At 59.6% G+C, this 22646-nt stretch overlaps 4 protein-coding genes across 15 annotated transcripts; all 4 read right to left on the bottom strand.

The window, feature by feature from the left end:
* Nucleotides 1-17: 17 nt before the first annotated feature.
* On the bottom strand, nt 18-5472 carry SLC16A13 (solute carrier family 16 member 13). Of its 8 annotated transcripts, none has more exons than XM_027625823.2 (7): nt 5292-5472; nt 4117-4482; nt 3923-4028; nt 3322-3451; nt 3027-3170; nt 1670-2407; nt 18-1056 (listed from the first exon to the last, which is right to left on the bottom strand). In XM_027625823.2, exons 5-7 carry the CDS (start codon nt 3118-3120, stop codon nt 854-856), a joined length of 1035 nt encoding a protein of 344 aa, XP_027481624.1. In that variant the 5' UTR covers nt 3121-3170; nt 3322-3451; nt 3923-4028; nt 4117-4482; nt 5292-5472; the 3' UTR covers nt 18-853. The 8 variants fall into 8 exon arrangements, with proteins under 8 accessions (XP_027481624.1, XP_027481626.1, XP_035580483.1 ...); XM_027625825.2 differs by having other exon boundaries at nt 4324-4482; XM_035724590.1 differs by having other exon boundaries at nt 3923-4482.
* On the bottom strand, nt 5463-12175 carry BCL6B (BCL6B transcription repressor). Of its 2 annotated transcripts, XR_003525283.2 has the most exons (10): nt 12042-12175; nt 11314-11504; nt 10866-11087; nt 10400-10753; nt 10044-10168; nt 9305-9469; nt 9091-9221; nt 8835-8972; nt 6003-8533; nt 5463-5522 (listed from the first exon to the last, which is right to left on the bottom strand). XR_003525283.2 is itself a non-coding variant. In XM_027625818.2 (9 exons), exons 2-9 carry the CDS (start codon nt 11490-11492, stop codon nt 8417-8419), a joined length of 1431 nt encoding a protein of 476 aa, XP_027481619.1. In that variant the 5' UTR covers nt 11493-11504; nt 12042-12175; the 3' UTR covers nt 5556-8416. The 2 variants fall into 2 exon arrangements, 1 of the variants encoding a protein (XP_027481619.1); XM_027625818.2 differs by lacking the exon at nt 5463-5522 and having other exon boundaries at nt 5556-8533.
* A 5604-nt stretch (nt 12176-17779) lies between these two features.
* On the bottom strand, nt 17780-20552 carry C16H17orf49 (chromosome 16 C17orf49 homolog). Of its 4 annotated transcripts, none has more exons than XR_003515318.1 (6): nt 20400-20552; nt 20113-20207; nt 19454-19555; nt 18597-18787; nt 18147-18363; nt 17780-18045 (listed from the first exon to the last, which is right to left on the bottom strand). XR_003515318.1 is itself a non-coding variant. In XM_027567699.1 (6 exons), the coding sequence occupies exons 1-5, from the start codon at nt 20418-20420 to the stop codon at nt 18236-18238; spliced, it is 537 nt and encodes a 178-aa protein (XP_027423500.1). In that variant the 5' UTR covers nt 20421-20552; the 3' UTR covers nt 17780-18049; nt 18199-18235. The 4 variants fall into 4 exon arrangements, 3 of the variants coding, with proteins under 3 accessions (XP_027423500.1, XP_027423501.1, XP_027423502.1); XM_027567699.1 differs by having other exon boundaries at nt 17780-18049; nt 18199-18363; XM_027567700.1 differs by having other exon boundaries at nt 18199-18363.
* Nucleotides 20553-20757: 205 nt separating this feature from the next.
* On the bottom strand, nt 20758-22534 carry RNASEK (ribonuclease K). The gene is given in 4 exon segments (XM_027567702.2): nt 20758-21099; nt 21503-21579; nt 22270-22467; nt 22469-22534. Coding segments are annotated over 4 exon segments (468 nt in total). The 5' UTR covers nt 22520-22534; the 3' UTR covers nt 20758-20957.
* Between the last annotated feature and the right edge of the window lie 112 nt (nt 22535-22646).

Genomic DNA, 22646 nt, shown 5'->3' with positions numbered 1-22646 from the left:
TCTCCCTCCCTCTCTCCCTCTCCCCCTCTCCCTCTGCCCCTCTTCCACCATCACTCTCCTTTTCTCTCTCTCAAAAAACAATAAAAACAAAACAGGTGAACTCTGAGAAGTTGCCTGCCTGTCAGCTTCAGTGTGTTGGGGGTGGGGGCTCAGGAGGGGGCCCCCCCAGCCCCCCCCAGCTAACTCTTCCCTGCATTTCAGGCTCCTTCCACTGGCCTGAGGGAAATGCTGGACCAGACTTCAGCTCTCACCTTTAGCTTTAGCTCCCCTTCCCGAGACACCCCCACCCTGTGTCCCCACTACTGTCTTCTAAGTCACAGGGGATAGTGGGCCAGACGGAGGGACTGCGGTCCAGACAGCAGAGTCCATGGTTAAAGGGGGTACCTCCCCTCCGCTTCCTAGCCACGAGCCCATTCAGCCAACCCAAGCATATGGGCCCCAGCTCTTTTGGAGATTCTGACGATTATCTAGTTTCCTTATATCTCAAAAGGGCATCCCCCTTTCCCCAACATCTGCCTGCAGAGAAGGAAGTTGGTAGACACTAGAGATCACATGTAAAACACATTAAGTCTCTTGGCCTTTGGTTTTCACAGCTGACTCACAGCTCAGGGGAGCAGGCTGGATCCTTTGGAAAAGGTTGTGGGAGCAAAGAAGAGATAAGAGTCCTCGACAAAATACCAGGGGTTGGCGCACGCAGCACAGGATCCGCCCCCCCCCCCAGGCCTGCCCTGGGGGGAGGCAGTTCAAGATGCTTAAGGCACTGTGGTTCTGTGGGCACCAGGACCGGCCAGGAGGAGAAGATCTGGAGCTGCCAAGCTCTAGCTCTCTGGGCCTGACAGCCCCTTTTTGCAGTTCAGTCCTCTCCCAGCCCTTCCTTGGTCAGAGAGACTTTGGTATCCGCTGCCTCTGTGACCAGGTCCCGGGGCTTGGAGGTGGAGGTGGAGGCCGAGGAGCAGAAGTGAGGCAGAGTGATGAGGATGCCACTCCCTGCAAGGAGGAAGGCCCCAGCCACTACGAAAGAAACTGTGTAGTTGCCTGTCACATCCCGGAAGTAGCCTAAGTCCAAGAGAGAAGAAGAACACATGTGGGTGACCCAGTTCCTTAGCCTGATGAAGGGAAGAATGTAATCCTTAGCCCATCGTCTCGGAAGAGTTTGAACTCACTAGGCAGGATTGGATAAGCTCGAGAACTCTGGCGTCCCCAAGGTTTCCACAGGTAATTTCCAGAGGGTAATTTCAACCGTGGCCCTCCGTCTACACTTTCAGTTAATAGTTAAGAGGAGAAAGTTAAGGGTCTGAAGGTTTTGGCATCTGGGCCGTGGAGAACTTTGACCCGACAGCTCAGACACCTGGCCTGCGGCCCAGTAGGCCAAGGCAAAGGCCAGACACCTGCAGGCTACATCTGGCTGAGTCCAGCCAGGTCCTCTGCACACCCAACCTGTAGATACCCTGCTAAGGGGTCCTCATAACTCCTCCGAGTCTTTCCACAGCCCCCATTTCCTTGCCCCACGGACCCACTTCGGGTCTGCTACGATTGGCCATGCAGGCTGTGTTCTGTGCCATTCCAGAGGGCAATATTCACGTACACTATAATGTAATTATTAGTCCCCTCCCCAAATTGCATGACATGGCAGCCGTGAACCCCCCCCAGGAAACCCAATCCCCCTTACCTGACAGAGGAGCCCCCAGCAGCCCCCCGATGCTCTCGACCATCTGTACTAGGCCCAGGCCACAGTATATCCTTCCAGTCCCCACCAGTTCAGGCAACATGGAGAAGGCCACCGGGGTCAGGGCCCCTGATGTGAAGCCATAGGCCACGGCCAGAGCCGTCAGGGCCGTGGGAGCGCGAGCCATGGGGAACAGGGACAGTGACACCCCAGTCAGGGTAGTCCAGAGCATCAGGAGTCGTGCCACAGGTCCTGGGACTGCATCTGCTAGCCACCCAGAAGCCACACGTCCCACGAGGTCAGAAATAGCCACGACCGAGAGTAGGAAGGCAGCAGACAGTGGGTCCCAACCCACGTCCTGGAGGTGGGCCATCAGGTGCACGTAGGGAATGAAGTAGCCGGTGTTGATCAGCGTGAGGGCAGCAGTGTAACGGAGGAAGGGGCCGTGATGCAGGAGGGAGGTGAGCTGGGTCCCAGGGCCTCCCATGACAGGGTCCTCCCTCAGGGACAGTGGACGGAGGAGAGCGCCGCAGGCTACCAGGTGGAGGGAGAGGGCAGACACCAGCAGCAGGGCCCCCCGCCAGGCATAGCGGCTGACCAGCCATTGGAAAAGTGGGGCAAAGGCGAAGGAAGAGAGGCCCACGCCGGTCAGGGCCAGGCCCGTGGCCAGGGATCGCCGTCGAGAGAAGTAACGGGACAGGCAAGCCATGGTTGGAGTGAAGGTCAAGGCCCAGCCAGAGCCTGTCAAAAAGGAAGAAATAGGGGTTGGGGGACTCTTAGGGCGCCCAGGGCACCTGGTAATCCCACCACTGCCCAGCCACAGAACGTGGCACAGGCCTTGTTTCGAGCTGTATGACCCTGTGTATTTTATCTCCTCTCCCAGCCTCGGTCTCCTCATTTGCAAGACGAGGGTAATAGACCTGATGGGACCCCGCAGAGGCTTAGAAATACTGTGTGTACAGTAACTAGATCCGAACTTTGGAAGTTAGGCCCGGGCTGTACCACTTCTGGCCCTGCGATCTCCCTCTGCCAAGTTAAATAAGCTTCGAGAGCCTTTCTTCATCTGTCTATAAACCGGGTGACGGTATCTATTTCGAAGCTGCGGTGCCTGGCACAACTTCATGGTAATTCTTGCTTCGACGCTCCAGCCCCACCAGCCCTGGGCTTGCACATTCGGGCCTCGGCATCTCTGAATTCCTCAATATCCCTGCACCACGTTGATCACTTTAGTCATCGCTCTTAAGACTTCCTTCCCTCCTGGGCACAGGTGCTAGCCAAAACTTTCCGTGGGCTCCTCCTTAAGCCTCCCGGAAGGGGCAGGAAGAAGGTGAAAGTCTCCCACCCTTGTCCAGGGCCTCACCTGAGAGCAGCCCAATACTGAGGTACAGGTGGGTCAAGGAGGTAGCAAGGGAGGCGAGCAGCATCCCTGACGCAGCCAAGATGCCCCCGGCCATCACCACGGGCCTGGGCCCGTACTTCGTGCTCAGGGCGCTGCCCACAGGACCTGAGAAAGAGGAAGGCAGTAGTGCGAGAGATTCTCCGGCGCCTTTGGCCAGTATCCTCCCCAGCCCCGCCCTTTCCTCCCCAGCGTCCCCGCATGCCCCTTCCCTTCCGAGGGAGGGTGGCGGGCCGCCGGACCCGGGCGCGGCACTCACTCCCAAACTGCTGCACCGCGATCCCTATGGAGGCGATCCAGGAGACCCGCGCCGCCTGCTCTTCAAACGCCGCCACCAGTTCCACGAAGAAGACGCCGAAGGAGCGGAGCACCCCGAACACCAGCGCCGACTGGAAGAACGCGGAGAGCACCACCATCCACCCCCAGCCCCCGTCGGGGGGCTCGGCCCTCTGCGCCATCGGCGGGCGCACAGGGCTGCAGCCACTCCGCGCAGCCCCGGCGGGAGCAGGGCGCGGGACCCTCCGCCTCCGCCCACCGAGCCGCCCCGCCGCGCGGCGGAGGGCAGACTGCTGTTGCAGGGGAACGCACCGACGAGGCCGGGAGGCAGGGACGCTGCGTGGGGCGCCTGTCCCCCGCCCGGCGACCTAGGTGGGGAGAGCGGGCGGCCTCCGCGCGAGGCGTTCCCGGGGGCGTGGCTCCGCGGGCAGGCCGCGGCGGGTCGAGGCCTGGGCGGGACGGGTCAGGGCGGGGCCCCGACGTTTAGCCTGGAGCCCGGAGGCGGCCCTGGGTTTGGGCCCCCGCCCTGCGACGCGCCAGTCTCGGTGTGGGTTATCCTTCTTATCACGGCAAGTGTCAGCTACCTGCCCATCCTGGCCGTCATCCCTGTCCACGGCTGGCGGGTGGGGAAGCGGGACTCCTGAGCCGGGGGTGGAGCCAGGAGGGCAGCGCGGGGCTTAGAGCTCGGTTCTGGACCGGGACAGTGAGTGGGGCGCATGCGTCAGGAGGGGACCGCAGGAGGCCGACTCGTTGGGCCCCACGTGACGTAGGGACCTACCCGGAGAATGTTGCGTCTCCCGTCCACCTAACCGGCCAATCAGTCCAGATTCCCGCACCAAGACCCTCACGTAGGGAGTTCCTGGGGCTGGGTGGTGGGTAAACCGGTTCAGGAGAGGAAGACCCCGCTTGCTGAATGAGGGGCCCAGTGGCAAGGTCAGGTCGTGGTGAGCGTAGGGGTTCTGCGCCGAGACTCAAAGGGAAATACCTGCCCTAGCGCCTGAGTACACTAGAATCCAGATGCCTGGATCCCGGAGGGGCTCAGGGGCCGAGGAAGAGACCAGGGGAACGGACTGTTGGACTGCTGGCGTCCGTGTCTGCAGTGGCGACTCAGTTCCTGTCGCTTCTGTCCTCACTAACAGGAAATCTACAAGTCACAGAGACCAAAAATAACTCGGGAGAGGAAGGGCGGCCGTGAGCGCACTCAGGGCCTCCCCAGCACCATCTACCCCCCCTTCCTCGGTGGGGCTGAATCCTTTTCCTCCACCCTCTGGTTTTACTCTTTCCTAATAGGTTTTGATCTCCTGATGGGGTTGACGAAAGAGCCGAGCTCTTATCACCCAGCGGTCAGCCCCTCCTTTCCAACCAGTATCCAGTCTCTCCACCTTATATAACACTAATGGCTTGGCTTTCTGTTTCTTCATTAAAATTCCTGCTCCCCAGGACCCTGACCTTGCAACTTGGGCTCAAGGCCTCATACCCAGACAAGTGACAAGTGGGGGGTGGGGCAGGGAGGAAGCTGTTTTTTGTTTGTTTGTTTGTTTGTTTAGAGAGATAGTGTACCTATGAGCGCCAGGTCGGGTGGGGGGGGGTGGGGGCAGATAGAGTCTTAAGCAGGCTCCTTGCTGAGTGTGGAGTCTGACACGGGTCTTGATCTCAAGACCCTGAGATCATGACCTGAGCTGAAATGAAGAGTCCAAGGCTTAACAAGCGGAGCCACCCAGGTGCCCCGGGGCTGTGTAATTTTAAAAATGCATATTGAGCCCTATAATTTTATATGTGGGAAATAAAAATAATCATACCCCCCAAACTTCATTTTGTTAAGTGGAATCAAAACTTTGGCTGATGGGAAATATGCCAAGGCGTGGCAATTGATGTGGCTGTATATAGGATCACTAAGACATTGAATCTCTCAGTTGGTTTTCCTAACTGTGAATTGGGGATAATAATACCTACTTTTGAGGGTTGTCAGGGGAATCGAATTAGAAGCGCTGTGCACAAGAATGCTCAGTTTAAGGGTGCCTGGGTGGCTCAGTCGTTAAGCATCTGCCTTTGGCTCAGGTCGTGATTCCAGGGTCCTGGTGTTGAGCCCCACATCGAGCCACATCGGCTCCCTGCTCCATAGGAAGCCTGCTTCTTCCTCTCTCACTCCTCCTGCTTGTGTTCCCTCTCTTACTGTGTCTCTCTCTGTCAAATAAATAAATAAAATCTTAAAAAAAAAAAGAATGCTTAGTTTAGGACCTGACAGGTGCCCAGGGATAAGTAATATTAGCTGGTCTCATTTTCGGCAGGGCATAAGCTGTAGCAGTGGGAGGGGAGGGAAGTTTTAGTTTAAGTTCTTTGTTTCTTGTTTTACTTAGAGATATTTCTAATCTAGGTCATAAGTTTTAAGATGGAGAAACACAACCACAAACTGTAAATGTAGGCAGGAACTGCAGGCTACATTAATGGCCTTATTTCACAGATGAGGAATTTAAGTCCAAAAGGGAGGTAACCGAACAGAATTGTGACCCTCTGCCCGTGGCAGAACAGAGCTGCACACCCAGGACACACACAGGACAGGGAAAGGGTGGGAGAGAAGCATGCCCTGGGCACTGGATAGATTCTAAGGCACCATTGCTGGGGGAGGGGTGCAGTTGGCCTGTTGGCTCTAACCACATGCTTCACCTTCTCACTGCCACCTGCACGCCCTACTATCCTCAGGGGACCCAAGTCCTATCCATTTTCCTTGGTGGTGGTAGTGGCGGTGGTGGTAGGGGGTGTCCCAAGCATTAAGATCCCCAGCACAGATGCATCCCCCAGCCTCTTGGTATTATTAGTGGCCTCCTGGTTTCTCCCTGCTGCCTCCGCTCCTCGGGCAGGAAGTGACTTCAGAGCAGCAGGATGCAGGTGGCTCCGGACAAACTTCATGAAGTCACAGGTTCCTACACAATGAGCAGGAAGGCAAGGGCAGGGAAGGGGAGAACAAGCGCCATTTAAAGTGTCTGATGGGATGGGGCGGGCGAATGGGCACAGAATACAAGACAGAATCTAGGAGGAACGAACCCTCATTCTTCCCGCCCCCCCGTTTCACCCTGTTCCCAGATCCTCCCAGCAAGAACCCTGGACACAGCAGGCAGCACAGAGAGGCTTCTTTATTCCAAGATTCTGATCTTGCAAGATCTAACATTGCCACCCCTAGGTGCCCTTCACCTGCCCATCCAACTGGCAAAAAAAAAAAAAAAAAAAAAAAATCATGGTTCCTTCTCATATCTCTTCTGCTTTCTCTCCCTACTTCAGTTCTGCAGTGGGGAGGAAGAGGGAATGATAAAAGTTGCTTTCTCACCTGTCCTCAAGCGGCAGCAATTAGTCCTGACCTATCTTGAGGAAGCCCCACCCCACAAATTCAAAGTGCTCCTCACCCTCCACCCATACCCCACAATCAAACAGCTCCCAAGGCAGCCGGCGAAGGACTGTAAGTCAAGGCTTCAGAGTATCATCTCACATTCCAGACATCCCATCTAGTTAAGAGGCAACCCCATTCCCAACTTTCTACCTACTCGGCCTACAACAGGGACTGTGCCCCTCAACCAACCTCTTAATCCTACCCAGATACTTGGTCAACTAGAAGGACCATCAGTCAATTACTCTTTTAAATCTTCGAAATCCCTAATCCCAACAGTAATCCCAATCATAATCCCAAACTACAGCAAATCCAGAATGGAACTCAGCCCCTTTTCTCTCCCTGTGGAAGGTTCTAGTGCATTCACCGGTTCCAGACAGGAATGCAGTGACAGGAAGCCCAGGTCACAGACCTAGCTTTTCTAAGGTAAGAAAGTTACCAAGCACCTGTGACTTCTAGAGGCAAAGAAGTTTCTGGAATCTGGACACTTGCCAGAAGATGTCCGAAAACCCGCTAAAGGAAGAAGGGGCTTGTCTCAGGTAGAGAGAACCCCAAGGAACATTGGAACCCAGACACCTCTACAGTTAAGGACTGGTTATGACTCTTTATCGCTTAGTCAAGATAGAGTTTAATAACTCTCCCACAGGTCATAGCATTCATAGAGTCTGGGCAGAATCAGAAAAGGTTGCGTCATCTCTGATAAGGAAGGGATCAACCCAGTGCTGAGAACAGGCCCCAGTGGCAGGATTCTGGGCTCAACTAAAGCCCAACTCATGACAGATCAACACAGTGGAGCCCAACCTAGGTGGCCAGACCCATGGGCCAGTGAGGGCCATAAGAGAAAGCCTCTCCAATCATCCCTCAAGTTCCAAGACTGCCAAAGCCCCCACATCCATGGCTCCCAGGAAGCACTTCTTACTTCCATTTCCGGCTCACCAAAAAAAAAAAAAAGGTCCTTCAAGTCTTGGAACCAGAGCAGAGTCCATAGGCAGTTCTAGCCTGCTAGAGAACCTACAATATCCAGAATACCAAAGAGGGTTCCTGACACAATTCCACAACCCCACATGTCCCCAGAGCTGCCCTAGAACAAATAAGGTTCCAGACCTAGGATTGGGAGGGACAGGACACAGAGAGACCCTTTCTCCACTTTCAATGAACGGACAAGCAAACAGATAGGAGAAACAACAACTCTAAAGATGGAAGTTATGACAAGAATAAACATAAAACAGTCAAGCCGAAGGAGACAGCTAAGTGCTCATCTCTGCCCGCAGAGCTGACCCCACACACTATGCTTCAGGCCACGTTTGATCACACTTGTGCACGTGGGAAATGCGGTAGAATGAAGGCCCTGGTGCTACCCACAGGCCTCAATAAATTATATTTACAGAGAAACCAAATGAGAGGGGAGCTGCAGGTGGAGGGCCATTCCCTCCAGTCTCCCCCCGCAGCTCCCAGCTGGCTGTCTCCTCAGAAACAATTTGGATTGTGGGGAAGAGGTTTTGACCAGCAAAACAGAGGCAGATCAAGCGGAGATCTGCCACCCCTGCTCTCCCCAGCGAGAATTTAAGGTGGTGGCAGTTGCTGACACCGGAGGGGCCTCGCACGCTCCCCATGCCCAAGCCCGACAGGGAAGCCAAGGCGTGAGCCCGCAGCTGTCCCGGCTTCCGGGAAGCGAGTGGGATCTGGGCGCGGCGCCCAGCTAGGGCCCCCCCAAAATGTGGTAGTGCACTTTGGTGTTGGTAGCAGCTCCGTGCTTCTGGCGCAGATGCAGGCGTAGTTGACTCTTGTGCCGGAAATGCAGGCCGCAGGGGTCGCACTGTGGGAGGACAGCGGGTCAGCTCCCGCCCCCTCCACAGCCACCCCCGGCTCTCCGCGGAAGAGAAGCTCTCGGGTCCCCGCGTCTCCCCCGATGCTCGGCAGAGGTCGCGGAGCTAGGCCCCGCCCCCTTCATCCCTAGCTCCTCCTCCGGAGGACGGTGCGCGCGCGCTTCCCGGCCCCCGGCCCCGCCCCTTATCTCCCAGGGCTCCGCCCACTTCGGAGAGCTCCGGGGGCCCCCCCGGCCCGCTCCTCTCCGAGCCCCGCCCCTAGGTAAACGCCAGGCCGGGGCGGGTACTCACGTGGTACGGCTTCTCCCCGGTGTGGATGCGAACGTGGCTCTTGAGGGTCTGTAGGTGGCGGAAGCGAGTGCCGCAGGTGGGGCAAGGATAGGGCTTCTCCCCGGTGTGGATCAGCACGTGCGCGCGCAGATGCGCTACCTGGCAGGCCGGGGGGGACCTCAGAGCGCGCGTCTAGGAGGCACCGAACCCTCCCCGACGGCCCGCCCCGCCCTCCGGCAAATTTGCCTTGGAGCCGTCTGGGGGACGCGCTCGGTACCTGCACGAAGCGCGAGCCGCACGTCTCACACTTGTAGGGCTTCTCTCCCGAATGGATGCGGCTGTGCGTTTTCAGGTTGGCCGGCCGGTTAAAGCGGGCTCCGCAGATGGAACAGTGGTAGGGCTTCTCCCCTGGAGGCAGGGAGGCCGGGAGGTCAGGGACTTCGTCCTAGGACGCCCGCTGGCACGAAGGCCAGGGCCCTCTCCCCCCTTACCTGTGTGCACCGTGCGGTGACTGGCCAGGTTGCCTTTGTAGCGGAAGGCAGACCGGCAGAGCTGACATTTGTAGGGCTTGTCCTCATCCCCAGGAGCCAAGGGGTCCAGCCCCGACGAGCACCCAGCCACCGCCTCACAGTTCTGGCAGCTGAAAAATTCACTTCCTGGGAGGGCGGGTGGGTAATGACAATTCCAGTGAATCCTCAAACCGCACTGGTAGCGGGTTTTCCTTTTCCCCAATTTACTGTTAAGGCTCTGGAGCTCATTTGACTTACTCAAGGTCACATGGTTAGTAAGAGGACAAGCCAAGATCTGACTTCATGTCTGTCTGACTTCAGAATACTCTCTTAATCTCTTCAATAGTGGTGGTGGTAGGTGGAGGCCCCAATTACTGGGTGAAGTTTCTGTTTCTTTCTCCTCTCTTGGACCACTGCTCGGCTCGACAGCTTGCCGGAGAGGCCCTGCCCAGCCCTGGGCCCACCACTCAGCCCTGATGGGAACAGGCCAGAAGTTCCCAAACTTTGCTGCTCATTGGAAGCTTTAAAAAAATACTGATTCCTAGCTCCCACTTCCAGACTTTCTGATCTATGGGGTGTGACCTGGGCAATGGGAGTTTTAAAAGCTCCCTAGGTGATTCCAATTTGCAGTAATTGGGGCAGGCCTTTCCTTTTGGTCCAAACTGGCCTTGAGCAGCCCGGGGAGAAAATCAAGGGAGGAGGTAAAAGGAAGGGCTCTTACCTGGTGGTGGGCAAGCCCGCCCAGAGTGTGATCCAGTGGTCTCTTGAGCCAGGGCTGTGAGGAGATGGGGGGTATTGACTGGAGCCCCACATTTGAATTGTCCCGTGACAGCAGGTGGAGAGAGCCTAGGCAGGTGGCAAGCCCAGAGAAAAGGATTAGGAGAGATTTTATGGAGGGGTTCTCGCCTACCCTCTGGCGGTGAGCCAATACTGACCAATACTGACCAATGAGCCATATCCAATTGTGCTGCCAAAGTCCCACCCCCTCACTCCCTGCTCCTGACCACCCAGGTGCCATGGCTCTGCCTCCTAGCTGAGGCTGGCCTCCGCAAATTCTTGAGGGTCCAGGGTCTGTACCTGTTCTGGGGACCAGGAATGGGTCCTTCTTCATTGCCGCTGCCGCCGCTGCTGGAAGCCTCATCTCCGCTGGGGAGCCTGGCTTGGGGACAAAGTTGACCAGAACTCCTCTCCCCGGCCAGGCTCCCTGCTTGGGAGGCCTGAGAGTTTAGCACGATGAACTTGTACTTTTTCCAGTTGCAGGCCTTGGGGTCTGGGCTGCCTGGGCTGGGGGGGCCTTGACTGCAGCTGCGAGACTCGGTAGGTGGGTCTGGATGCCCTTCGGAGCGCCTGGGGCTGCCTGGTGGGGGGGCCGTTGGGGGCGTGGGGGGTTCTGCCTCCAAAGGCCGTAGGGAGATGCCCAGAGGTTCGTAGCTGGGAAAAGTGCGAGGGGGATGTTAGTGCTCTTTCCTAATCTTGGCCTCCACCCTTGACACCTGGGATGCCGCCTCACCCAACGGAGGACACCGAGCTGGGGCTCCCTCACCTGGCCTGGATGAAGCGGTGGCATGCCTGGACCACGTGTTCCATCTGCAAGTATGTGGCGGCTGCGAGGACAGCCGGTGCAGTGGCGGGAGAGAGGCGTAGGCGTGAAGTGTACATGAAATCCAGGAGAGGGGCGAAGCCCCCCGCTTCGGGGCCCCCGGGCAGGGAGAGCACGTCCACCCCCACGCCTGCGCGGCCTCGGAAAATTGAATAGAAGAAGCCACTGGAGAGAGGGCAGAGAGGCTACATTAGGACCTGGGGAGCCCACGGAGGACACGCCACGCTGTAGAAAGCCCCACGTCCTCCCCATTGTCCCCTCAATTCCCCGACGCTCCACGCTCAGCCTCCTGCTTCTGGAAGGCTTGGCCTCGGATCCCCTCCCAAAGACCTTAGGACACCACCCGTTTCCCATTTGGTCCCGCCCCACCCCCCTGAGTCACTCCCCGAACCTGCAGGCGATAAGAACCGCCTTGTGTGCTCGAAGGGGTTGCCCGCCAACCAGCAGCGTGACGTCAGTGAGGATCCCGCGCAGGCGCAGCTCATTCAGGTTGCCGAGCACGTCGGAGGAGTGGCGAGTGAACTCGCGGACGTAGCCCAGCGCGCCCTCGGGGGTGGCGGTGGAACCCATCGCGACCCAGGCCTGCCGGTGCCCAGGAAAGGGCTCAGGGACCCAGGCGGTGCTCAGACGCCTTCCCTCCGCAGTTCGCCCCTTCTGCTGACGTGCAGCCAGGGCCGAGCCCCCCGCCCGGCTCGCGCAGCCTCGCGTGATCCATCTAGTTCTTTCCGCCCCCAGCTCATCGGCGCTCGCTTGCCCCCCCTAGACTCCACAGTGCTTGCGCGGGGTGCATGCCCCCACGCCGCGGCGTCGACGGCCAGCGTGGGGGATCCGGCCCGCAGCGCCCTCGGGTCGACTGCCCGTGCGCGTGCAGCACCCCGCTCCCCTCGGCTTCACCGCGCGCCTGAATCTCGGGTGTCCGACCTGCCCGGGCACCCCAGACGGCCTGCGGTCCACACCCCTCCAGATCCCAACCCAGGCTCCCTCTCCGAACCACGGAATTCCACTACTGTCTAATCCCGGACTCCTAGTTTAGCCCAAGTAGTGGGCCTCAGTCTTCCTACCATCGGCAACCCTTTTCTGGGACCCAGGAGTCTGGCTCCCTCGGTCTGTCGTTCTTACCCCCGTCCTGCAGGGGCTGCGGCTTCTCCTCTCAGGGGGGCGGGGTCTCTCTCCCCTCTTGGACTCGGCTCCTTTATCTGGCCGGGATGGCGGGGGCGGGGGTGGAGGTGGGGTGAACGCCTGGGTCTGTATCCTTCCTTCCTCCCGCGCTCTCCAGATGGCGAGCCCGGGGCGGGGTCTCCGGCTCGAGGGCGGGACCTCAGAAACCCTGGGGTGGTCGTAACATAAGGGGTCTTGGGCCACTGGAAGTGGAATCGGGGATGGGACACTGGAATTGGGGAGGAGGTTGGGGATATCGAGATTGGAAATATGGGTGACCCGGGTCGTCGAGGGGCCCGGGGCAGCGAAAATCAGCGTGCTGGCTTTTGGAAGGCGGGTGCCTGTTAACTGGAGAGTGGATACAGCAAAACTCCCCCTTCCAACGTCCGATAGCAAGGGAGATAGAGGGGAGCCCAGCGGGGCACCAGGTTTGGGGAGGCCACGGTGGACTCGCGTGGGGTCTCAGCAGCGGGAGGGCGCGGTGTGAATGACAGGCTCCTCTAGCAGGGCCTACAAAAGGGGGGGCTCTGATCGGGCGGGGCGGGGAGGGGACGGATATGATTTCTAGTTCGTTTCCTTCCATTGTCCCGCGACCGGACGGCTCCGCCAGCTGCTTCCCCTCGAGGAGGTGGGGAAAGCCCCGGGGGGGGGCCGAAAGGCGCTCCGGAGACCTGGGCGTCCGGACTCTCGCTCCCGACTCTCTTCTGAATCCTTTTAGGGATCCAGAGAGACAGACTCCCGCCCAAAGCCCGCTCGCCCTCCCCCAATCCCAGCTCACTAGGGCCTCGGGCACCCGCCCGTCGGCTACGCTTGGAGGCTGGCGGGACGCCGGGGTCCAGCGCGGCAAGTAGGCAAAACCCGGCAATGTTTGACTCCTTCCACGAGGGGGCGGACGAGCACTAGCCTCGCCTCGCAGTCTCCACCCGGCTGGGGTCCACTCGGACCGGGGCGCAGGATCGATTCGGTCTGAGCGGCTGAAACCTTCGTCCTCCTCCCCTTTGCGCTGGTTGATTTTGTCCCTCTGTCTCCTGGGGGGGGGGGGAGGACTAAGGTTGGGCGGAGGGAGGGAGAGTTAGGCGACAGAGGGGACTTTCCTCCGAGGCTGGGGTTCCTAATCTGGGGTGAGAGATCCGCGGGCTCTGGGAGCAAGGGAACTGGTGGGAAAAGGTGTGGGGTCTGAGCCCTGGGAGCTCAGGGTCCTCTTTTCTAATTAAGCTAGACACTATTATCTGTCGGTAGAGGTGAATTTTTAGTGAACATTATTCTGAAAGTTGGGTGGGGTGGACAGAAAGAAGGGAAAACAGGGAGGGTCTCGGGGTAAAAGAAGGGAGCGAGGGCAGGAGGCGTCCGATAACCGATAACCCTAAACTGAGGTCCCTGATCTGGGAGATAGGCACGGGTCACACCCTCATATTTTGTTTGCGGGAGACGTTGGGGGAGGCGATGTTTGTTTGGAGAGGGGGGTGCAGAGCTGAGTCTAGCTGCAAAGCAGGACTTGGGTTCAAGAGAGTCACAGGTGGCCAGGAGTGACTGCCCGTTATCCGTGGAGCTGCGGATCCAGGCCTGCGGTGTCTTTATCTGATCCGAGGGCGACTTTATTTGGGCGCAGGAAAGAACTGCTGAGAAAGTGGGAATCGCAGACCACTAGGGAATCAGGACCGGGATGGGGCTTTTGCATGTTAGGGTTACTCTGGTCTCTGCTCAGTTTGGAGGTGGGAGTTCCACGAGGGCTCCCTTTGGTATCAGGCTGGAGTTGATTTTATGTTACCTGGTCAGCTGTGGAGAGTGTGTTTGTTATGGGGTGTTGAGTTAGTTGGATTGTTCTGGGCACTGGGCGCTGCATTCAGAAGGCCTGAGCGCCAATGGTAAGTTTTAGGCGTGGAGCTGATTTTGAAGCTACGTTAGTTTTGGGGACTCTGACACCCATAATTTGGAGATTGTCACTTGGGAATATCAGGACGACCCGCTAGGCGTTCTTCAGGAGGTGGATGAGGGCTTCGTGTTGGGGATTCAGAGTCATTGGTGTGTATGGACAATCTGATTTCAAGTAGAGTAGTCACGCTGATTTTGGGGCACAGTCTGTTTTGGGAAGCCATACACGTTTCAAGGCTCGGGTTAGGTTTGGGGGGACATGAAATTCAATCTGGAGTTTTTGTTTTTGTTTTTTATTAGCTTAAGGTGGAACATAATAGGAACGTGGGAACAAGTTTGAAGGCCTTCTGGGTGATTGTGGGTCATTGAGGTGGAGCAAAGCTTTGTATTTGAATGTTGTGGAAACTTATTTTGAGGGGGGATAGTCCTGTGTGTAAACACAGATAGCCATGAAGCTTTTTCCAGGGGGAGAAACAAGGTGAGGGCCCAGAGTAGGAGACTCAAGTTTTGGGGTGTCCTTATTTTGGGGTGTTTTTGTCACTCTTTGGGTGTATCTGATGGAGCTGAGGGATGGGTCATAAGGTGAGCTTGATTTGGGGATTCACTTAATTCGGAGCGTGGTGCTGGTTTGGGATGTCCTTTGCTTATGGCTAGCTTCCCTCTCACCCATCCCAGATTCTAGAAATCTCTTTCCTTACTGAACCCCCAGTTTACACCCAGGACTTGAAGGGAGAAATTTGGAAAGGTAGCGGGTAGTGTATCTCCTCTTATTTCTATGTGGCCTGGATAGATCTGAGGGAGGGAAGGCGGTTTCAGACCCTGAACCCCAACTTCTTAAGGGAGCACAACTCACTTTCCGGGAAGGTGGGGGGAAGATGGGGTGTCCCGTGGTAAGGTGAACACCCCTGACTAGGGCAGTGCTGTTGGAATGTTGGCAAGGAGAGGTGGTGGTGGGGGTACACGGAGGTGACTGTTGTACCCTGAGTTTCTAGGATAAGAGCCCCAAACAGAAAGCAGACAGAGGACTGGGAATGCGGGTGAGGTGGGTGGGGGGAGGGGTTCCCCACGGCAGCAGGGGCGAGGGGGTAAGCCGGGCCAGCTCTGCACGCCTGGGTCCCTGCTCTCTTCGGCTCTCCTCCCCTCTCTCCCTCCCACCGCCCACCCCCCCAACCCAAGGAAAAAAACCTGCCTGTGCAACAGCAATGGCAGATTCCAATCCTCCAGGCTTTCCTTAAACCACCACGGAGACCAGCCAGGGGGGAGGGGAGGGGAGGATCGGGCTTTCCTGCTTCCCTAAGACTGGGGCTGTGAGCTTGACCTCCTGGCCCCTAGCCCTTCGAGGAGTGCCCCCCCTGGTCTGGAAGCCAGGTTTCCTGGACCCTAGCCCCCGAGCGGGGGGGCCTGGAGAGACGGGGAGGAGGAAGGAGGGAGTGACTTCCAAAATTGGCATCGGGACAGAGCAGGGCTGGCGGGAGGCAGGTGAAAGACGGAATTTTCCTGAAAAAACGGGGGTATCTGAGGACCCCAAATTTGGGGTGCTAGTCCAGGACCGTCCTGCCAACATCCTAGATTTTTTTGGGATTTTTTGGGGCCCCCGGGACCCCTCTAGATGGGGTGAGGAATGTAGTGTTGGGGGAATCTGACTGGGGCATTGCAGCTGCCTCTCCCGCCGAGTTGGAGACGGATGGGCTGGGACGGGTTTGGGGGGGTGTCCCCAATTCTGACTGGGAATGGAGGAACCCCCTTCTGAGCTCTCTTGTGGGGGTCCCCCCTCCCTAGGGCACTCCCCACTCCCTGAGCCAGCCGAGAGGAAGGAGGCCAGCGATGCGACTGGGGCGGCTCCTTTCTCCTGCACCCCAAATGTGAGGGATGCACCCCAAATTTTGCTCCCTTCAAAATAGGGGACCAGGATCTCAGGGGAGAGTAGCTGAGGTAAGTGGGGAGGAAAGTGTCCCCTGTTTTCAGGAGAGACGTGGCGGTTGGGGGGGAGGTTTGGAGGTGCGTGCTGGGGTGGGGTTGGGCTTTGTCAGTCTTGGAACTGGGGGGATGATTGGAGAGGCTTTCCCGTTTGCCCCTAAACTGCAGTCCCCCAAATGGAAACCAAAGGCTGAGACCAGAAGGCCCCCCAACATCCCCAGCCGTTAGCAAAGTGTTTGATTTCTGTTTCACCCCCACAAAGGCTCTGCCGAGAATGGGAGCTGGGGGCAGCTGTTCAGTTTGGGGGGCTAGGGAGGTTGGAGTGAGAAGCAGGAGGCCTTGGCAGAATTTGGTGCAGGACAGACAGGGGTCTCGAGGGAGGGGGTCTGGCATCCCCCCGGGGCCTAAAAAGACTGCTTACACCCACCATCTTAGATCTTTCTGATTGCTAAGAGTTTTGGGGGGTGTGTCGGAAGGGGGGTGGTAGCGGATGGAATGGGAGGTAGGAGGAAAACTTTTGGGTTGCAGAGGATGTTATTTTGATTTGTGGAAGGGATTTTGGCCCTTGGATTTTGCTTTCTGTGGGGTGCTTTTAAAAATCATGTCCTGGACAGGAGGAAAAGGCTGAGGGAAGGCCTAGGGTGGGGGTGGGGAGAGGCATGTTTGTCTCAGCTTAAACGTGGCTTTCTGGGGTGGGCCCGCCTTCCTGGGCCTGGTGGATGGGCTGATGGGGGTCATCGCGGGGGGTCCGGGCATGGGTCCTGGGGGGCGGTGGGGAGTGGGAACAGTGCTGGGGGTTGAGTACCTGGCCCCCAGGTCCAGACAGCCCTCTTCCTGGGCCCTGCTGCTCCCCTTTCCCCCTGGCCTCCATTTCCTGCCTTTGGCCTCCATCTTGTGGCAGGCCCAGGACCCAGGGCAACTTCCGGCCCCCCTCTCCCCACCATGTTCCGGCCCCACCACCTCTGGACTGCCAGCTCCCAACCCTGCTGTCCTTGGCCTTCTGTCTCTCCTTGCTTTCTCTTGGGTTCTGACCCAGGGAGGGGAGGGACGGACGCAGGAAGCCTTGGGTCCCTGCCCTTGCTGAGTCGGGAGGCAGTCTGTTGGCCCCCCACAGTTGTTCCCCGTTTCCTCTGCCTCTGACCGCACCCAAGGGATCCCCTGAGTAGAGTCCCTGCGGAGGGAAGATGGTTCCAGTCTCATCCCACGGCGAGCTCACCCCTTGGGCCCCTCTCCCTCCAGTGGCCTGCCAGCCCCTAGCCCCGGCTCCCTGTCGCCCCCCCAGCCCTTCCTGGGGCCACGTCTGCCTTCTAAGCCTTCTCTAGGTCCCTGCTCTTGGTGGTGGGGGTCTTCACGGCACCATCTTGTGCCCCCTTCCTCTCAAGCCACCCCGGTCCTGCTCCCGCCCCAGCAGCACACTGTGGTTTGTACGGCTCTGTGGCCACGTCCAAACCACACTGTGGTGTTAGAGCGAGGGTGGGGGAGGCACCGCTGAGGCCTGGCCCCGGGAGGCCACCCTGGAGAAGCAACACAGAGAACATCTGGGCCTTCCTGTGAGGTGGGGGGCGGCGGGGGGGGTGGTGTCCTGGAAGCCCTGGAAACAGCCCCTCTAAAGTCCCCCAGGGCAGCCTCAGGAATACTGACTGCCAGAGGTCCTGGGAGTCAGGCTCTGCCTTCGGAGAGCAGAGTGGAGTCAGGCTCTGCCTTTGGAGAGCAGAGTGGAGTCTTTGTTGCCCACCCCCAGCCCCCCTGGCTCTAGCAGCACAGAAATATTGGCACTGGGAAGAGCCTGCCAATATTGGCCGTGCTGCTCCAGGCAGGGTGGCGAGAGCAGCGAGGGGCTGAGCCCCTGGGGCTCAGGAGGGAGGCAGCGGCCCCCCACGCTCCATCATGTGACACTGCAGGCACCAGGCGGGAGGAGAGGGCAATCTTTATTGTTTTCTGTATAAAAAAGTCCATCAGATGGAGGTCAGAGGGCTTGGGGGCAGATGCGCATACAGGAACGGTGAGGTGTGCGGACCCAGCAGCCTCTTGACCTTCTCTTCAGCAGGCCTGCTCGGAGTCCTGGGCGATCCACAGGTCCAGGGGGAACAGTGAGAGGGGTCAGAGGCAGGAAGCTCAGCGAGAGAGCGGAGGAGGGTCAGCAGAGGTCATGAGGAGGCCAGAATCCAGGGTCAGGCTGTCTGGAACAGGAAGCAAAATGGGCCGAGATGGAGCGAGCCCCAAGTATGCTTCCAAGACAACTCTCACCTCCCCCCAAGCACCCGGCTCCTTGCTGACCCGATCCCCTGCACGGTGTACCGGGGAACCTTCCCTTCCCAAGTCTCCGTACAAGGGAGGGGGCTCCTGCGGAGACCCTCCCCACCACTTCAGCTGGTGTGGGAGTGGGAGGAGGAGTCGAAGTTCAGTTTCTTGGCCGGAGGAGTTTCTCCCAGCCCTTCGATATCCACCAGGTCACTGTTGGCGTCCGAGTCGTTCAGAGCACTGAGTGTCACATCTGGGGGGGGGAGGGGGAGGGGGCGTAAGCTAGGTTCTAGGTTCTCCGACTGCCCCCCGCCCCCGGCTTCCCAAAGCTTCCAGCTCCCCCTCCCTCTGCCACCTCAGCCCCTCCGTGGGAACCTTGACAGGGAAAGGAAGAGAGATTGGTCCTTCTTTGACCCACCCCCCGATTCTCTCCCTGGACCTCGGACGGGACCTTGGGCCCCCAGGCAGCAACTCCGCAGCCCTCACCAGCCTTCTGTTTCTTTATGGGGGGACCCCCGGCCTCAGCGACACTGGAGCTGCCTGGCGGAGGTGCAGCTGGAGGAGGGGACAGGACACCAGATGGCATCTTCTTGGGCCCTTTCTTGGGCGACTCAGCTGGAAGGGGGATGCCAGAGTCTTCGTATACTTTGCGCTTCACGGTGGCCTTTATCTGGGCCCTGAAGAGAAGAGAGAGCAGGTTAGGAAGGGAGTCATCAGAGCGCTTGAGGGAAGAAGGGAGGGGAGGGGCAGGGGCAACGGGCCACTCTGAGGGAACACTGGGGAGCCCCTTCACGAGCATCACGGTTAGGGCCCCAACCGCTGGTAGGGTTCTTGTGTGTCCCCGAAGCTTTGCACACGCTCAGGGCAGATGGAACGTGAAGAGTGGACTCCCTGAACTGCGCAGTGGGGAAGGCCCACATCCTAATTCTCCTCTGGGAGAGAGAGGTGTGAGTGTGGAAGGCTCCCAGGTAAGCCCTGGTGATCCACAGGCGGACTGAGACTTAGGAGCAGATCCCGCTCGACTAGTTCAGAGTCACAGCATCCCCAGAAGCACCACAGTAGCATCTTGAAGGAGCCGTGTAAACCACCAGGGAACTCCCATCACCAAATTCAACTGTTGGGCATCTCAGGCAACCCGAAATAAAATTCTTGGAAGATCCTGGCTACCACAGCATTTCAGTAACTTCTGACCCACTCTCACTTGGTCTTCCAGGAGGTGCTTAACACAACTAACAGCCAGGTAGGAAAGCTTGCTGAGCTGGAAGGGAGTTCTCAGGCAGATGGCAGGTGGGTGTGGAGGAAGAGTGCCCACCCCCCTTCCTCTGCCGGCCACCCTCCCTCACACTGTCCGTTCCTTGATGACACAGCTGATGTGATTAAGATCGTCCCCAAACCGCTTCACCGCAGCCCTCAGCATCTCTATCTCCGTCTCCGTCCACTTGGCACTGTCAGAGGGGAGAGGGAGACAGGAAAGTGGGAAGAGGGGGGTGTGCGGCCAGCCCACAGGCTGTGCATATTCCACAGCCACCGGCCTCCTCCCCCCAGTCCCTGGGGCCCCTTCCGTGGGTCCCTAAATAGAGGGCTTCCTTAAAAAACAGAAGAGCAAAAAGCTCTTAGCGCCCTGTGGGAATCCTGAGGACCCCCAAACACACCTATCCCGACAGCCACGTTAGGAGAAAGCCTGTCCGCGAGCAGCGTGCAGCAGCGGCCGCAAGGAGCGCGCGGAAAGCAATCCCACCCGCGGGGCGTCTTACACACACAACCCCGACCGCGGTGTGCAGCGCTCGGGTCATCCCGCCTGTGCCCTGCGGTCGGCTCGCAGCACGGCAGAGCGGCGGCCCGGGTCCGGGTCCGGGTCGGGAGCCGCAGTCGGCGCTCCTGCGACAAGCGCTTCTTCACCGCCGCTCTGCGCGGTGCCCGGCGCGGGGCACACTACCACCTGTCCCTGCCCTGCAGCGTCCGCGGCGGTGACCGAGTCGGCGCGCCGGCCCGGCTCACGTACCCCGCGGGGGAAGAGTCGGCCACGGGATGCAGCTGCATCGTCAGCTCCCCGAGCTTCGTGAAGGCGGCGCCCGCCGCGGAGAAGATCTCTCCGACCTGGGGGCGGGGCGGCGTCACGGGGGGCCGGCGCACACCCCCGCGCCGTCCCGCCCGGAGCCCCTAGCCCCACCCCAGCCCGGCTCCCGCCCGCCCCCCGCCCCGGGCGGAAGAGCCGGCACCGCCGGCACGGGGTGGGGGGGCCGCCCGCCCGTGGCCGCCAGGGAGCGCTGTCCGCGAGCGAGGCCGAACCTTTGTGGACGCTGACGTCATGGCCCTGCGCGCCTCCCCACGGAGGAGACGCTGCTGCCGCCGCCGCCGCCGCCGCCGCCTAGCCGGGGACCACGGAGCCGGGCAACCGAGCCCCTCGGGCCCGCGCGCAGGAAGTCCCGCCCCTCCCCGCAGCCGATTGGCTCCCCGCCGGCCGCTCCCCGCCTCGCCCGCCGCGGCGGCTTCGGCGGCGCCCGCGAAGCGAGAGCCGAGAGGGGAAGACGCCGCCTCACTTCCGGCCCGGCTTCACTCCACTTCCGTCGGCGGGCCGGGAGTCGCCGCGTGGAGGCCGGTCTCCAGCCCCGGTGCCCGCCCCCGGACCCAAGCACAGACACACGGCTCGGGGGCGCAGTTTCACTTTATTGTGGAGGGACAGGGGACGGCCAGCCCCAGCCTCCCTCCGCGGGGGCCGGGCGCCGGACAAACCGGGGGTTCCGTCCCGCCGAGGGCGCCGGCATGGGGACGCGAGTGGGAGAGTGCGCGGGTGGGGACAGTCTTTAAATAGAGGAGGGGGCTGGCCAGGGGAGACGCGACGAGGCGCTAGCGCACCATGTATTCCTTGCGCTTATTGAGCCGAACTTGGCAGAAAGAGAAGCCTCCGAGGAGGAGGTAAAGGCCCGCGGCGATGAAACAGTTGTAGCTGACTCGCTCGTAAAGTTCGTATATTTTCTGAGGGTCTTTCCTGGGGGTAGGGATTAGGTAAAGAAGTGTCAGAAGCATTCACAGCGGCCAACATTTCCTGGGCACTGTGTGCCAGGCACCATCCTAAGCGCTTTTACACGTATTACTCAAGCTTTCCTAACCTAGTGGGGTGAGTTCTAGGACCGCATCCACCGGGCGGGAGAGGGACGGCGGCACAGGGCAGTCAGGTAAAATCCCTAGGAAGCCACATCTGGACTGGTGGGTTTAGGAGGGCCGCTGAGGCCTGAGTCCCGAGCGCGCTAAGGAGGAAAGCTCCTGGCACTCAGTTCTCTAGCCTCCGGGGCCCAGGCATCCCGCCGCCTGCAATTCCCCCGCGCGACAACTGACAGCCTCAGCCGCCTCCCACCTGCCCCCAGCCCCGCCTCTCCCACCTGACTACTTACTCAAAATCTTTCTCGGTGAAAGGAACGTCCTCGATTAGCACAGCGGAATGGACATTGAAAAAGATTCCGAGCATTATCTGAAAAGAGGCAACGGATAGGTTTGCTGAACCCAGGCACCTAACCTGATCACTCCCCAAGCCCCTCCCACGCCTACTGTTGCCACAACGTCTGGGGTTGGGAGCTACCACCAGAACGAGCCGGGGTTGGGGTGGTTGCTGCTGGATTCGGACTCAGTCACCAGGATTAGGGCGTGAGCTGGTGAAAGAGACGACTTGGCTGGTGCAAGGGCACGAACAGTGAGCAAGCTAGATCATCCTCCTCTCCAGAGGCGTCATTATCACGGGACAGGGGGAGGAAGGGGTCAGGGGAAATCAGCAGTTCTGAGGATTTCTTCCTAGGCTGGGGCGGGTCGTCCTGGGGAAACAAGGCCCCAGCCGCCCATTTCGGGAACAAGCGCTCGCTTTCCCCACTGCCCTCCACTCAGCACAGGCATCTCTCAAGGACCCAGCTCTTCTCCCTCTTACCCTGAGGGGTCTCCAGGTTTACCAGCCGCGGCTCCCGTTCCCAGCTCCAGCTCCCCACCTCCCCCGCCCCGCTCCAGTTCCCCATTTCTCAATCTCCGTTGTCTCGCTCTCCAGCGGCTAACCAACCACCCCCTCCGGCCTGCCTGCTGCTAGTTTCTAAGGCCAGCAGTCTCCCAGCCTCCCAGCCCTCCAACACCGGGGCCCCTCGGGCCCTGTCCGGCCGTCGCCGGGCGGTCCCCTCACCAACATGATCACTCCCCAGGCGCTGAGGACGATGCCGCAGGCGGCCAGCTTGGGCCCACAGCACAGAAGCGACGCCATGAAGAAGGGGGTCGGGGATCGCCTAGCTGCGGGCCGACCGAGCGGGAAGGCGGCGAGAGGAAGGCCCGGATGCGCCCCGGGCGAGCGAGCTGGACTTGAGGGCTCGCGCGGCGGAGGACAGACCGACCGCCGGGAGCGCCGCCAAGGGGGCGTGGCCTCCGGCCCCAACCATAGCGCCGGGGGGGGGGAGACGCCGGGCGGCGGGGCGCCTCCGGGTCCTCCCGGATCTCCGGCGGGGGCAGGCGGTGGGTGAGGCCGAAGCAGCCCCTCAGGAACCCCTTAGAACCCACGTAGCTGGG

The sequence above is a fragment of the Zalophus californianus genome, chromosome 16 (assembly GCF_009762305.2).
Source record: "Zalophus californianus isolate mZalCal1 chromosome 16, mZalCal1.pri.v2, whole genome shotgun sequence".
Taxonomy (NCBI): domain Eukaryota; kingdom Metazoa; phylum Chordata; class Mammalia; order Carnivora; family Otariidae; genus Zalophus; species Zalophus californianus.
This window is presented reverse-complemented; position numbering and strand designations above follow the sequence as displayed.

Coding starts and splice junctions, on each gene's coding strand:
- SLC16A13 (XM_035724589.1), bottom strand. CDS start 3,520: ATGGCGCAGAGGGCCGAGCCCCCCGACGGGGGCTGGGGGTGGATGGTG. Junction 3,171..3,321: donor CGCGGTGCAGCAGTTTGGGA/GTGAGTGCCGCG, acceptor CCTCTTTCTCAG/GTCCTGTGGGCAGCGCCCTG. Junction 1,057..1,669: donor GCTGGGGGCTCCTCTGTCAG/GTAAGGGGGATT, acceptor TCTTGGACTTAG/GCTACTTCCGGGATGTGACA.
- BCL6B (XM_027625818.2), bottom strand. CDS start 11,492: ATGGGTTCCACCGCCACCCCCGAGGGCGCGCTGGGCTACGTCCGCGAG. Junction 9,470..10,043: donor GCGGGCTTGCCCACCACCAG/GTAAGAGCCCTT, acceptor CCGCCCTCCCAG/GAAGTGAATTTTTCAGCTGC. Junction 8,973..9,090: donor GCGGCTCGCGCTTCGTGCAG/GTACCGAGCGCG, acceptor CCGGCCTGCCAG/GTAGCGCATCTGCGCGCGCA.
- C16H17orf49 (XM_027567699.1), bottom strand. CDS start 20,420: ATGACGTCAGCGTCCACAAAG. Junction 20,208..20,399: donor TGACGTCAGCGTCCACAAAG/GTTCGGCCTCGC, acceptor CCCCGCCCCCAG/GTCGGAGAGATCTTCTCCGC. Junction 18,364..18,596: donor CATAAAGAAACAGAAGGCTG/GTGAGGGCTGCG, acceptor TCCCCCCCCCAG/ATGTGACACTCAGTGCTCTG.